Source organism: Thalassophryne amazonica, chromosome 12 (assembly GCF_902500255.1).
Source record: "Thalassophryne amazonica chromosome 12, fThaAma1.1, whole genome shotgun sequence".
NCBI lineage: Eukaryota > Metazoa > Chordata > Actinopteri > Batrachoidiformes > Batrachoididae > Thalassophryne > Thalassophryne amazonica.
Window position 1 is genome coordinate 101,402,767 of NC_047114.1, and position 14,504 is coordinate 101,417,270.

Sequence of the window (14,504 nt, forward strand, 5' to 3'; positions counted from 1 at the left end):
CCCCTCTGTCACATCAGATAACATGAACACAGCAAAGACATTATACCCAGAGTCCTAGTGGGTTCTGTGGTTCCAGTGGGTTCCAGGGGAATTCCAGTAGGAACTGACCCACTGGAATTCCCCTGTTGCCAGGAAGCCCAGTGTTGTCAGCACCTGTGTGCGCACAGACAACCCCTGGCTCCTCGCCGTATTGCACTCTGGGCCAGTCGGAGTTCTGCGCACAACTCCAATAACAGTGGCCTTGATAATCAAAATTGGTTTATGAGCCAATTATCATAATTTGCTAGTAAATCCTGGCATTCCCTGAATACTCGCTCACGTCAGATTGCACCATTTGTAAGGTCATCTAACAACACTAACAGCCACTGTTAGCGCCATTTTATATATCACTTTGCGTGTGTTTTTATATCCACCAGTATAACTGCAAACGTGGGTGTGTTAAATGTTCATCAGTGTGTCTCTGATGTCACTCTGATGACTTCATGTTTTCACACTCTGCAGAGGAACAATAGCTGGAGAAATGTGTGTACGCCAGCCAGGATTTTTGCGTGACGCGCCGCACATTGCCACGCTCATTTCACTTTTGATACATCTGAATGTTAGCGTGGAGACGGATGTGCGCCACAGTTTTGTGCGTATGCAGCCTTTGTACATGAGGCCCCTGGTAACCCGACCGACCTGGACACGGTTCAACATCAAACGCTGTCCATGTTGAAGGCCTTCAACAGCAGGTCCAGGTCCTCCACGCTGGCCGCCTGGAACAGCTCCGGCCGGTCCATCATGGAGATGGCGATACGCAGGGCGGTCCAGATGTTAGAGGACATCTGCTGGTGGCTGTGGCGTTGACTCTGTCTCTGCTGGTTCAGAGCAGTCAGGAAGTTACTGGCTGCTTCCCTGCAAGAGAACACGGGTCAGGGTTAGTGCTCCCAACCACCAGGGGGCAAACAGGATCGATTAGTGTTTTGCCAACACAGCTCAGTCTTGGTCGGGTTGGGTCAGGTCGGGGGAGTGTCCTGGTATGTCCTTGCTTTGAGTCTGATTGCAGCCATGCAGACATCCTGCCGGTCCAGTTCTTGTGGTTTTCTGGATCACCTGACCGTAGTGTTAGGGCAGACATGCCCTGCTGCAGCGTCCAGACGGTCTGAGCTCAGTGGTTTAGGACTGAAAGCACCCTGATTCTAAAGACTTGGACCATCATCCTGCAAGGCTTTTCCCAAAACCTGTCAAAGTCAGTCAATAAGCAAGCCATGGTCACACGAGTCCTGATCCTTCTTAGTCCTCCTGAACCTACCTGAGAGCCCCGAGGTTGATGCAGCTGATCCCCAGGTTGTATCTGGACCGGATGAATCCAGGCTGCAGCTCCAGGGCTCTGTTGTACGCCTCCACCGCCTCCTCGCTGCGGTTACCATTAGCTAGCGTGGCACCAAGACGGTTCCACAGCAGGTAGTCCTGGACAGCAGCACCAACAAAACAGGATCAGGTCCAGATCTAAGCGCTGTGACCTGCTGGTCGATGACATCACACAGTGTGGGCGGTACCTGCGGTTTGACGGACAGCGCTGTGGTGAAAGCCTGCACTGCTTTGTTAAAATCTGAGCTCAGGTTGTAGAGGACACCGAGACCGGTCTGGAGATCCGGATCCACACTGTCCAGGTTCAAAAGTGCTGCATCCTGGAACAGAGCCAGAACCTCCAGCAGGCTGGAGCTGGAACCACAACAGACAGTTCCTGAGAACACCTCCAAATAATTTACAGGGAGGTGAAGAGAGGAGCAGGAGGAAGAAGAGAAAGAGGAGGAGAAGCAGGAGGAGGAAGAGGAGAAAGAGGAGGAGAAGCAGGAGGAGGAAGAGGAGAAAGAGGAGGAGCAGCAGGAGGAGGAGAAGCAGGAGGAGGAAGAGGAGAAAGAGGAGGAGCAGCAGGAGGAGGAGGAAGAGAAAGAGGAGGAGCAGGAGGAAGAGGAGAAAGAGGAGGAGCAGGAGGAGGAGGGGGAGGAAGACAAAGAGGAAGAGAAAGAGGAGGAGGAGGAGGGGGAGGAAGACAAAGAGGAAGAGAAAGAGGAGGAGCAGGAGGAGGAGGAAGAGGAGGAGGAGGAGGAAGAGGAGGAAGAGGAGGAGCAGGAGGAGGAGCAGGAGGAGGAGGAGGAGGAAGAGGAGGAGCAGGAGGAGGAGGAAGAGGAGGAGCAGGAGGAGGAGGAAGAGGAGGAGGAAGAGGAGGAGCAGGAGGAGGAGGAAGAGGAGGAGCAGGAGGAAGAGCAGGAGGAGGAGGAAGAGGAGGAGCAGGAGGAGGAGGAAGAGAAAGAGGAGGAGGAGCAGGAGGAGGAGGAAGAGAAAGAGGAGGAGAAGCAGGAGGAGAAGCAGGAGGAGGAGAAGCAGGAGGAGAAGCAGGAGGAGGAGGAGGAAGAGAAAGAGGAGCAGCAGGAGGAGGAGGAAGAGAAAGAGGAGCAGCAGGAGGAGGAGGAAGAGAAAGAGGAGCAGCAGGAGGAGGAGGAAGAGAAAGAGGAGGAAGAGAAAGAGGAGGAGCAGGAAGAGGAGGAGCAGGAAGAGGAAGAGAAAGAGGAGGAGCAGGAAGAGGAGGAGCAGGAAGAGGAAGAGAAAGAGGAGGAGCAGGAAGAGGAGGAGCAGGAAGAGGAGGAGCAGGAAGAGGAGGAAGAGGAAGAGGAGGAGCAGGAAGAGGAGGAGCAGGAAGAGGAGGAAGAGGAAGAGAAAAAGGAGGAGAAGCAGGAGGAAGAAGAGGAGGAGGAGGAAGAGGAGGAGAAGGAGGAGGAGAAAGAGGAGGAGCAGGAAGAGGAGGAAGAGGAAGAGAAAAAGGAGGAGAAGCAGGAGGAAGAAGAGGAGGAGGAGGAAGAAGAAGAGAAACAGGAGGAGGAGGAGGAGGAAGAGAAAGAGAAGCAGGAGGAGGAAGAGGAGGAGGAGGAGGAGGAAGAGAAAGAGAAGCAGCAGGAGGAGAAGGAGGAGGAGGAGGAAGAGAAAGAGAAGCAGAAGGAGGAGAAGGAGGAGGAGGAGGAAGAGAAAGAGGAGGAGAAGCAGGAGGAGGAAGGAGGAGCAGGAGGAGGAGGAAGAAGAAGAGAGAGGAGGAGGAGGAGGAAGAGGAGGACCAGGAGGAGGAGGAAGAGGAGGAGGAAGAGGAGGAGGAGGAGGACCAGGAGGAGGAGGAAGAGGAGGAGGAAGAGGAAAGAGGAGCAGCAGATGGAGGAGGAAGAGGAGGAAGAGGAAGAGAAGCAGGAGGTGGAGGAGAAGGAGGAAGAGGAGGAGGAGGAAGAGAAAGAGGAGGACCAGGAGGAGGAGGAAGAGGAGGAGGAAGAGAAAGAGGAGCAGCAGATGCAGGAGATGGAAGAGTAGGAAGAGAAGCAGGAGGAGGAGGAGGAGGAGAAGCAGGAGGAGGAAGAGGAGGAGGAGGAAGAGAAAGAGGAGCAGCAGATGCAGGAGATGGAAGAGTAGGAAGAGAAGCAGGAGGAGGAGGAGGAGGAGAAGCAGGAGGAGGAAGAGGAGGAAGAGGAAGAGAAAGAGGAGGAGCAGGAGGAGGAGGAAGAGAAAGAGGAGGAGGAAGAGAAAGGAGGAGGAAGAGAAAGAGGAGGAGGAAGAGAAAGAGGAGCAGCAGATGGAGGAGGAGGAAGAGAAAGAGGAGGAGGAAGAGAAAGAGGAGCAGCAGATGGAGGAGGAGGAAGAGAAGCAGGAGGAGGAGTAAGAAGAGAAAGAGGAGGAGCAGGAAGAGGAGGATGAAGAGGAGGAGGAGGAAGAGGAGGAGAAAAGTCCTTTTGTGACTGAAGAAAGTTTACAAGACAGTAGCGAGACCAGCTTTGTTGGACGGCTTAGAGACGGTGGCACTAACAAAAAGACAGGAGGCAGAGCTGAAGATGTTGAGATTCTCTTTGGGAGTGACGAGGATGGAGCCACCAGGCAGGAGGAGAAGAGGAAGGACAAAGAGGAGGTTTATGGATGTGCTGAGGGAGGACATGCAGGTGGTTGGTGAGACAAAGGAAGATGCAGAGGACAGGGTAAAATGGAGATGGATGATCTGTGGTAGCGCCCCCTAATGGGAGCAGCTGACAGGAGGAGCTTTTTATTAGCTATGGTCTGGTGACGATATTCCTGAATCTTGTCTTTAGTCGTCTTTGTTACATCAACAGTCTCCAGATTCCACAATGTGGACGAGGCTGGACATCGACCCAAGAGCATCGTTTGTGCTAAGCTAAGTTAGCACTTTTCATAACATCCATGCTCATTTTAAAATGGCATTAAGGGAGGCTCCACCCTCTTCTCCATGATGTCATACCTGTGCAGAGTAGAAGCGTGGGCGTCTCGGCGTGGCATGACCGGGGAGCCGTGTGATGGTGTCCTGCTGTTCTGGAGCAGGTGTTTGTATCGCGGGTGATGCCCAATCCAGCGGCGCAGGGCAACACACGCCTCATGTTGCATGCCTGTGTTTGTCAAACTGACAGCGAGCGCCATGAGGGCCGTCAGGTTGTTGGGATGGAGCTCCAAGCATCTGTGGGGAGCCGACAAACGCCAAAGTCCATTAAGGTCGGCAACATAAAAACGTCAATCATCTCAGTGTCTCATCCCCCTATTTTAGAAAGTATGATGGTGTCTGCACAAGCTAGCTGTACATCCTGTGGATGTTCTACCAGTCCGTAGTAGCCAGCGTCCTCTTTTACACTGTGGTGTGCTGGGGGGGGCAGCACATCCAAGAAGGACACATCCAGGCTGGACAAACTGATCAGGTGGGCTGGCTCTGTGGTTGGGATGAAGCTGGACTCTCTGGTAACGGTGGCAGAGAAGAGAACACTGGACAAACTGTTGGACATTATGGACAAGGCCAGTCAGCCTCTGCACACCGTCACCAGCAACCAGAGGAGCCTCTTCAGCCACAGACTGGTGCTTCACAAGTACAGGACCAACAGACTGAAAAACTCCTTTGTCCCTCAGACCATCAGAATGTACAACTCCTCACTCAGGGGGACGAGGAGGAACAGGAAGACAGAGGACAGGAAGGAGAGGAACAGTAGAAACCAGTAAACCAGGATTGATCAGTATGTCCAGTATTTGTGTATTTACAGTAGTGTTCAGAATAATAGTAGTGCTATGTGACTAAAAAGATTAATCCAGGTTTTGAATATATTTCTTATTGTTACATGGGAAACAAGGTACCAGTAGATTCAGTAGATTCTCACAAATCCAACAAGACCAAGCATTCATGATATGCACACTCTTAAGGCTATGAAATTGGGCTATTAGTAAAAAAAAAAGTAGAAAAGGGGGTGTTCACAATAATAGTAGCATCTGCTGTTGACGCTACAAACTCAAAACTATTATGTTCAAACTGCTTTTTTATCAATCCTGTGAATCACTAAACTAGTATTTAGTTGTATAACCACAGTTTTTCATGATTTCTTCACATCTGCGAGGCATTAATTTTGTTGGTTTGGAACCAAGATTTTGCTGGTTTACTAGTGTGTTTGGGGTCATTGTCTTGTTGAAACACCCATTTCAAGGGCATGTCCTCTTCAGCATAAGGCAACATGACCTCTTCAAGTATTTTGACATATCCAAACTGATCCATGATACCTGGTATGTGATATATAGGCCCAACACCATAGTAGGAGAAACATGCCCATATCATGATGCTTGCACCACCATGCTTCACTGTCTTCACTGTGAACTGTGGCTTGAATTCAGAGTTTGGGGGTCGTCTCACAAACTGTCTGCGGCCCTTGGACCCAAAAAGAACAATTTACTCTCATCAGTCCACAAAATATTCCTCCATTTGTCTTTAGGCCAGTTGATGTGTTCTTTGGCAAATTGTAACCTCTTCTGCACATGTCTTTTATTTAACAGAGGGACTTTGCGGGGGATTCTTGCAAATAAATTAGCTTCACACAGGCGTCTTCTAACTGTCACAGCACTTACAGGTAACTCCAGACTGTCTTTGATCATCCTGGAGCTGATCAATGGGTGAGCCTTTGACATTCTGGTTATTCTTCTATCCATTTTGATGGTTGTTTTCCATTTTCTTCAATGCGTCTTTTTTTTAATCCATTTTAAAGCATTGGAGATCATTGTAGATGAACAGCCTATAATTTTTTGCACCTGCGTATAAGTTTTCCCCTCTCCAATCAACTTTTTAATCAAATTACGCTGTTCTTCTGAACAATGTCTTGAACGTCCCATTTTCCTCAGGCTTTCAAAGAGAAAAGTATGTTCAACAGGTGCTGGCTTCATCCTTAAATATGGGACACCTGATTCACACCTGTTTGTTCCACAAAATTGATGAACTCACTGACTGAATGCCACACTACTATTATTGTGAACACCCCCTTTTCTACTTTTTTTTACTAATAGCCCAATTTCATAGCCTTAAGAGTGTGCATATCATGAATGCTTGGTCTTGTTGGATTTGTGAGAATCTACTGAATCTACTGGTACCATGTTTCCCATGTAACAATAAGAAATATACTCAAAACCTGGATTAATCTTTTTAGTCACATAGCACTACTATTATTCTGAACACTACTGTAGATTTATATTTGCAAACTGTTTTTCTTTTTTACTTTCATGTTTTATACTCTGTGTGCTTCTTACCCTGTGTGCTGCTGTACAATGCTGCTGGAAACACAATTTCCCTGAAGGAGTCTTCAGTTCAATTCAATTCATTTTATTTCAGTTATATTGCACCAAATCATAGCAAAGTTGCCTCAAGGCGCTTCACACAAGTAAGGTCTAACCTTACTAACCCCCAGAGCAAGAACACAGGTGATAGTGGTAAGAAAAAACTCCCTCTGAGGAAGAAACCTCAAGCAGACCAGACTCAAAGGGGTGACCCTCTTCTTGGGCCATGATACAGACATAAATTACAGAACAATTCACAAAACAAATATACAGGAAATGTTGGTGCACAGGGCAGGAGGGTCTCCAGCACAAATACCACACCCACCTCTGGATGGAGCTGCACCTTAAACAGAGAGAAAAAAAACAGAATCAGGCATCAGAAAGACAACAAATACAGTATAATTTGTCAGCATTAAACAACAAGAAAAACAGGAAATACTAAGGTGATCGCCGGCCACTAGCCCTAAACTTCACTAAAAGACCCAGAATTTAGATAAAGTTGAGGCCGCGACACGCTCCAATTACTAATAAATGAATTAAAAGAGTAAAAAGCGTAAAACAAAACTGTACCAGTATGCTGCCATATGAAAGGGAAAATAAGTTATTTCTTAAGTCTGGACTTGAAAGTCTCTCCAGAATCTGACTGTTTTATTGATGCAGGGAGATCATTACACAGAACAGGGGCACGATAAGAGAAAACTCTGTGACCCACAGACTTCTTATTCACCTTAGGGACACAAAGTAGTCCTACACCCTGAGAATGTAAAGCCCGGGCCGGTACGTAAGGTTTAATTAGGTCAGCTAGGTAGGGAGGTGCCAGTCCATGAATAATTTTATAGTTTAGTAGCAGAACCTTGACCTCACTGGGACAGGAAGCCAGTGAAGCGACGCCAAAATGGGTGTAATGTGGTCAAACTTTCTGCTTCATGTCAAAAGTCTGGCTGCAGCATTTTGAACCAACTGGAGAGCCCTAATGCTGGACTGCGGTAAACCAGAAAATAGAACATTGCAGTAGTCCAATCGAGAAGAGATAAACACATGAATCAGGGTCTCAGCATCAGCCATAGACAGGATGGGATGAATCTTCACTATATTTTTTAGGGGGAAGAAAGCAGTCCTAGTAATATTTCTAATGTGGAGGTCAAAGGAGGTCAATGTAGGATTAAAAATTACCCCAAAGTTCCTCACTTTGTCAGTGTGATGTATGAAACACGAGCCGAGGCTGAGCATTAACTGGTCAAATTGATGCAGATGGACCAAGAACCATCATTTCAGTCTTATCAGAGTTTAAAAGTAGGAAGTTTCTAGACATCCAACTTCTCACTGATGCAAGACAATCTTCTAAGGATTTTATGTGGATGAGATGACCAGCAGTTATCGGCATGTATAACTGAGTATCATCAGCATAGCAGTGAAAGATAATCCCATAATGCCGCAATATGTCCCCAAGGGGTGCTATATAAAAGACAAAAGCAGGGGGCCTAAGACAAACCCCTGTGGAACCCCAAATTTCATGTCACTAAGGTTAGAGGTAGTGTTACTGTACAAAACACAGTGAGAACACCGTAGTGGTGTCAGAATCCATTGCAAGCAGAAGATCATTCACCACTTTAGTGAGAGCCGTCTCTGTGGAATGATATTTTCTAAAAGCAGACTGCAGTGTCTCAAAGAGATTATTCTCAGTAAAATAATCCACAAGCTGCCGTGAAACCACTTTGTTCAGAATTTTAGGGCAAAATGATATCTGCTGATAGTTTTTCAGTATACTAGGGTCAAGATTAGGTTTCTTAAGTAATGGTTTAATCACTGCTGATTTAAAACATTTAGGAACAGATCCAGAAGTTAAAGAAAGATTAATAATTTCCAGCACAGTCGGCCCAAGAGTGGACCACAGGTCCTTAAACAGTTTTGTAGGATCAAATAAACAGGTTGTGCTTTTTGCAGACATTACGAGTTTCGTCAGCATGCCTAGTGAGATACTATCAAATTCTGTAAATCTAGGTAATACCTCAGTAGTGGCGCCCACCTCAATAGCAGGGTGTAGTGGCTGGGTTAAGGCATGCTGGGATATGATTAATCTGATGTCTTCTATTTCTTCTCAAAGTAATCCAGGAAATCTTGTGCTGTAAAAGAAGAGTGAACTACAGGTGGTTGTCCATGAATAAGTGTTGCCACCGTGTCGAACAAGAACTTTGAGTTATGCTTGTTTTTGTTTATGAAATCAGAGTAATAGGTCCGCTTTGTAGCCAGTAATGCATGCTTATAGTCTAAGATAGCATCATTTTATTCTTTTGACCCTGGCAATGCGTAATATCCTGAGCAGACCGGAGAATCAGATGCCCAAACGAGTTATATTTGTGACCCCAACAGCTAATAAGCTAAACCTACATTTATAAATAAGAGCAACACCCCCACCTTGCTTCGCATCATGAGGGACGTGACTAAATGTATATGCTGGTGGGCAGGCCTCATTTAAGGGGAGGACAGCTGTAGGTTTAAGCCCGGTTTCACATAACCCAATCATATCTAAGTGATGATCAATAATTAGATCATTAATCAACAATGATTTTGAGGATAGTGATCTTATGTTAATGAGACCCAGACTAAGGACCTCAGTGGGGTTGACACTTGAACTGTTTGGGTTTAGGGGTGGTTCTAGAGTAGCATATATAAGATGCCTCGAAGTAGGTTTAGGTTTGAGACATTCCACCGAGTTGCAGGTAGCAGACACGAAATCTTTGCTATTGCTGGAACAACCACTGGGCCATCCTCAATTTCAACATCATCCAATATAGTAATGGGCATTAAGTTTGGAAAGCATATCCCTCTATGGTTTTTATGGACACGTCTATGGAAACAGGCTACAGTCTCAACGTTAAATTTCCCTCCCTGGCAGATCAATCAATCAATCAATTTTTTTATATAGCGCCAAATCACAACAAACAGTTGCCCCAAGGCCAGATAAACTGCACTATCACCATAGTGGATTTTCTGCACTAATTTCCCCACTAAGCTAATGGATTCCACATCCACATTTGTCATAAGCCTTGCAGGGTCGCTAATCGCCTGCTCCGTGGCCTGCTGTAAATTCCTAATGTTACCCTCCCTGTAGAACTCTATGTTTGCAGACAAGATGGCGGCACCTTCCCCAGTAGGGTGGAGGCCGTCCGGCATCAGCAAGCCATGGCGGCCCCAGAACAAAGGCCAGTTATCAATAAATCTAAAGCCTTGCTGTCTACAAAATTGCGCCAGCCACCTATTTAACGATGTCAGCCTGCTAGACGCCTCATCAGTACCCTGGGAGGGGAGGGGACCAGAGACTATCATCAATGCCGACACATCTCTTTGGCAAGGTCACAAGTCCTCTCTGTCCATTTTTGTGACCTCTGAGTTCTTCATCCCCATATGGAAAAGATATACATACATTTTATAAAGTCTGTATATATGGCAGTATATACAGTATATGACAACAATATATGACAGTAATTCCACATACAGAATCCTTAGTAGATATGTGTAATATCAAACTGAGACTTATAAGCACAACACATGTCAAATATAAAGTTTAGTACTGGAACCTATGTAACGTCTTGTAAGTTTTTTCTATTTCTTTTCCATATGGGTCCTGACATCACTGGTGCCAATGTGAATAACTATGTAACTATATCTCATGTCATGTTCCTTAGTCTGTCTTCCCTTCTGCAGCATCAGCACCCTAAGATGAGATGCAATGTCGGGAGCTCTGGCCCCAGGAATACATTTAATGTCAGCCGGTGTCTGTAACCTGACTTTGCAGGTGATAGAATCCCCTATCACTAAAGTCCGGCATTTCAGCCTGGAGACAGGAGTGGAAGTCACTTGTGGGCTCAGAGAATTCACATCTGGCAAATCCAAGGGGGAGAATGGATTCATAGTTCACAGTGGTGAGTGTGATCGGGGTACTGCAAGTGGGCACCAAGCCCTACGGGGCTTCCTCCACCTAGCCACAGTCCAGACGCCATCCTCCACAGCCTGTGTTTCTAGGCTGATGCTAATGGGTACGCTAGCCGGCCCAACACTAACCTCATCTGGAGTGCCCATAACATCTAACTCCACTGAGCTAAGAAGCTGTTCTAACTTACGGACATGGCTTCCTATCTTCCAAGATCACGCAGGATTTATGGAGGGTGTAAAGTGGTGCATGTTGTGCACCAGGAAATTCAAGAGTATAGCCAAGCAAGCACAAGCTAACCAATAATGGATAAGCTAGCCACTCCTAAGATTTACACAAGACTAAAATAATGACCTAAAATTCACAGCAGTTACATTGAAAAACTAACAGAAGCATTAAACAGGTAAAAAAGAAACAGCTATAAAAGTAATGACAGAGTGGTGGGGGGGCAACCTAGCTAGCGAAGGCTAACCGCTAGTGATTCACAACAGGACTGTAGTTAAATAAGATTCAGAGTAGATACATTTAACAACCAGCAGAGTGTTAAACAGAAATAAAAGAAACGTATACAACCGGTTAAAGTTCAGAAAAGCGTCACAACAGCAAACAATCCATTGGAAGCCTCTGGAGGTTTTACTTTGTCGTCTGATGGTTAATAACCACATCAATCCATTTGATGGCTTTGGGTGACAAGACTCAGTCTCAGCTCTGAAATGACTCATGCACAGCGGAGGCAGGGTGGACCATTCGGTCTGTGAAAGCAGCTCAGGCCTCGGGACTCAGGCCGCCTCAGGCTTTAGGTCAAATTTTAAAATCTATCTAGATTGTGAAGAAAACTGTCTTATGAATGTTTTTGTAAAATGTTTTCACTGGGACCTGCAGGGGGAGCAGTGATACCACAACCCTCAGTCAAAGCAGCAGCAGAAGAAGAGCAGGATGTCTCACCGCTGCAGACACACGATGGCGGCCTGTTCGTTCTCATTTTCAGCCTGCGTCATTCCGAGAACTTGCCACGCCTGCAGACAGGAAACCTGCGTTACCAAGGCAACGGAATGCTCTAAATGCTTTAAATGAATACATCGGCAGCAGCAACAACTTCCTCAAGGACACCTTACTGAGTTTCCTGTCTGATCTGGGAACTGAACCTACAGCACTCTAGTCACAGGCCTGCATCTTTAAGCTTTAGAGCACAGGTCACCAACCCTACCAGGTCACCATTTCACAATAAAACTCTTTACACTGAGCACTGGAGTTGTTCTTTCACAGTAAAACCCTGAGCTGAGAGCTTCCTTTTCACAATAACCATCAAGGTGACCTCTGACCTGAAGACCCATGAGTCCGTCCAGAGGTGGACTCAGCATCTTGGTTTTCCAGGTGCTAAAGGTCTTAACCTTTGCATACTTTGAAATGAATCAGAAACCAGTGAAAAGACGATAAATATAATACAAGCGAGCGCCAGCATGCTCTTATGGCAGACAAAGGCACAAAACCAGAAATAGCACAAAACACTCCAGACATGGCACAAAAAAGCTGCCCGGTGGAGAAAAAGCCACAAACCAATGGTAGATGAACACAGACAATAACAAAACACCGCGAGTCTGGGGAGCAATGTGAGCGGCTCAGGTGATCCTTCCACCATCCTTGACTCACTGGATCCTCCACTCTTATTGCTCCCCAGACGAGGGCGGTTTGGTTTTTATCCCTCAGCCGGTTAAACTGTTTTTCGAAAATGATACGTTAAACAAGACTGGAGATCCTTTTTGTGTGGAACAGCTGTCCTACCGCCAACAAAGATGGTAGAAGGAAAGTAGTTCAGCACAATGTGGATCTGCTAAAAACAGATACAGGGTTTGGATCTGGTAGTAAACCTGTGGATCCACATCCAGCTGAGGTATAAATTATAGAGAGTAGACACCGCATTGGTTGTAAGAAATGCGGCCGCCATCTTGGAGAGGTCATCATAGTGATTCCATCACAAGGCACAGTGAAGGTTTGATTTAATTATTAATTATTGTTTATTTTATTTTTTATCTTTCTATAATAAAGTTGCTTTGTTCTTTGTTATTTTCTCTGTTCTGGAAAATGATGACATGGTGAGATGCTGAGAAGCGTCACTCGTTTCTGTCTGTGACACACATACGAGGTCTGTCAATAAAGCAACGGTCCTTTTTATTTTTTTCAAAAACTATATGGATTTCATTCATATGTTTTTACGTCAGACATGCTTGAACCCTCGTGCGCATGCGTGAGTTTTTCCACGCCTGTCGGTGACGTCATTCGCCTGTGAGCACTCCTTGTGGGAGGAGTCATCCAGCCCCTCGTCGGAATTCCTTTGTCTGAGAAGTTGCTGAGAGACTGGCGCGTTGTTTGATCAAAATTTTTTCTAAACCTGTGACACACATCGAAGTGGACACGGTTCGAAAAATTAAGCTGGTTTTCAGTGAAAATTTTAACGGCTGATGAGAGATTTTGAGGTGATTCTGTCGCTTTAAGGACTTTTCACGGTGCGAGACGTCGCTCAGCGCTCCCAGGCGCCGTCGTCAGCCTGTTCAAGCTGAAAACCTCCACATTTCAGGCTCTATTGATCCAGGACGTCGTGAGAGAACAGAGAAGTTTCAGAAGAAGTCGGTTTCAGCATTTTATCCGGATATTCCACTGTTAAAGGAGATTTTTTTAATGACAGCCGACACGACGCTCCGCCACAGGAAAAACACCTCTGTTGAAAGCCTTAAGGACATTTGGAACATGTCCTGCCTGTTAAACAATTTCTCATACACTCACTCCACTGAAAGCCATCAAAAGCCGCCTGGATTTTAACAAATGGTTATCAACACGGAGGTGTTTTTCCTGTGCCGCCGCACCGCGTCGGCTGCGTCCCGACGCGCGGATCCGTCTGCACGTCTTTCATTAAAAAAATCTCCTTTAACAGTGGAATATCCGGATAAAATGCTGAAACCGACTTCTTCTGAAACTTCTCTGTTCTCTCACGACGTCCTGGATCAACAGAGCCTGAAATGTGGAGGTTTTCAGCTTGAACAGGCTGACGACGGCGCCTGAGAGCGCTGCACAACGTCTCGCACCATGGGAAGTCCTTAAAGCGACAGAATCACCTCAAAATCTCTCATCAGCTGTTGAAATTTTCACTGAAAACCAGCTTAATTTTTCGAACCGTGTCCACTTCGATGTGTCTCACAGGTTTAGAAAAAATTTTGATCAAACAAAGCGCCAGTCTCTCAGCAACTTATCAGACAAAGGAATTCCGACGAGGGGCTGGACGACTCCTCCCACAAGGAGTGCTCACAAGCGAATGACGTCACCGACAGGCGTGGAAAAACTCACACATGCGCACGAGGGTTCAAGCATGTCTGACGTAAAAACATATGAATGAAATCCATATAGTTTTTGAAAAAAATAAAAAGGACCTATACTTTATTGACAGCCCTCGTATGATAATAATAGAGTCTTTATTGTCACCATACATTCACAGACATACAGTGACATTTCAATTCAATTTCAATTTCCAGGACATTTTCATTTATATAGCGCCAAATTACAACAGAAGAGATCTAGAACAGATAAATGCATGAATCAGGGTCTCAGCATCAGCCACAGACGGGATGGGACAAATCTTCACTATATTTTTCAGGTGGAAGAAAGCAGTCCTAGCAATAGTTCTAATGTAGAGGTCAAAGGAGGTCAATGTAGGATTAAAAATTACCCCAAGGTTCCTCACTTTGCCCGTGTGACGTAGGAAACATGGGCCTAGGCTAAGCGTTAACTGCTCAAATTGATGCCGATGGACCAAGAACCATCATTTCAGTCTTATCAGAGTTTAAATGTAGGAAGTTTCTAGACATCCAACTTCTCACTGATGCAAGGCAATCTTCTAAGGATTTTATGTGGATGAGATTACCAGCAGTTATCGGCATGTATAACTGAGTATCATCAGCATAGCAGTGAAAGGTAATCC

At 46.1% G+C, this 14,504-nt stretch overlaps 1 protein-coding gene across 1 annotated transcript in view; it reads right to left on the reverse strand.

Moving 5' to 3' along the window:
- Nucleotides 1-612: 612 nt before the first annotated feature.
- Nucleotides 613-14,504, reverse strand: part of pex5lb (peroxisomal biogenesis factor 5-like b) — a 73,066-nt gene continuing 59,174 nt past the window's right edge. The window contains exons 10-14 of the mRNA XM_034183685.1: nt 11,480-11,550; nt 4,271-4,483; nt 1,539-1,704; nt 1,292-1,449; nt 613-894 (exon numbers count right to left, since the gene is read on the reverse strand). Coding sequence (XP_034039576.1) covers nt 696-894; nt 1,292-1,449; nt 1,539-1,704; nt 4,271-4,483; nt 11,480-11,550 — 807 coding nt within the window. The 3' untranslated portion in view covers nt 613-695. The remainder of the gene's footprint in view (nt 895-1,291; nt 1,450-1,538; nt 1,705-4,270; nt 4,484-11,479; nt 11,551-14,504) is intronic.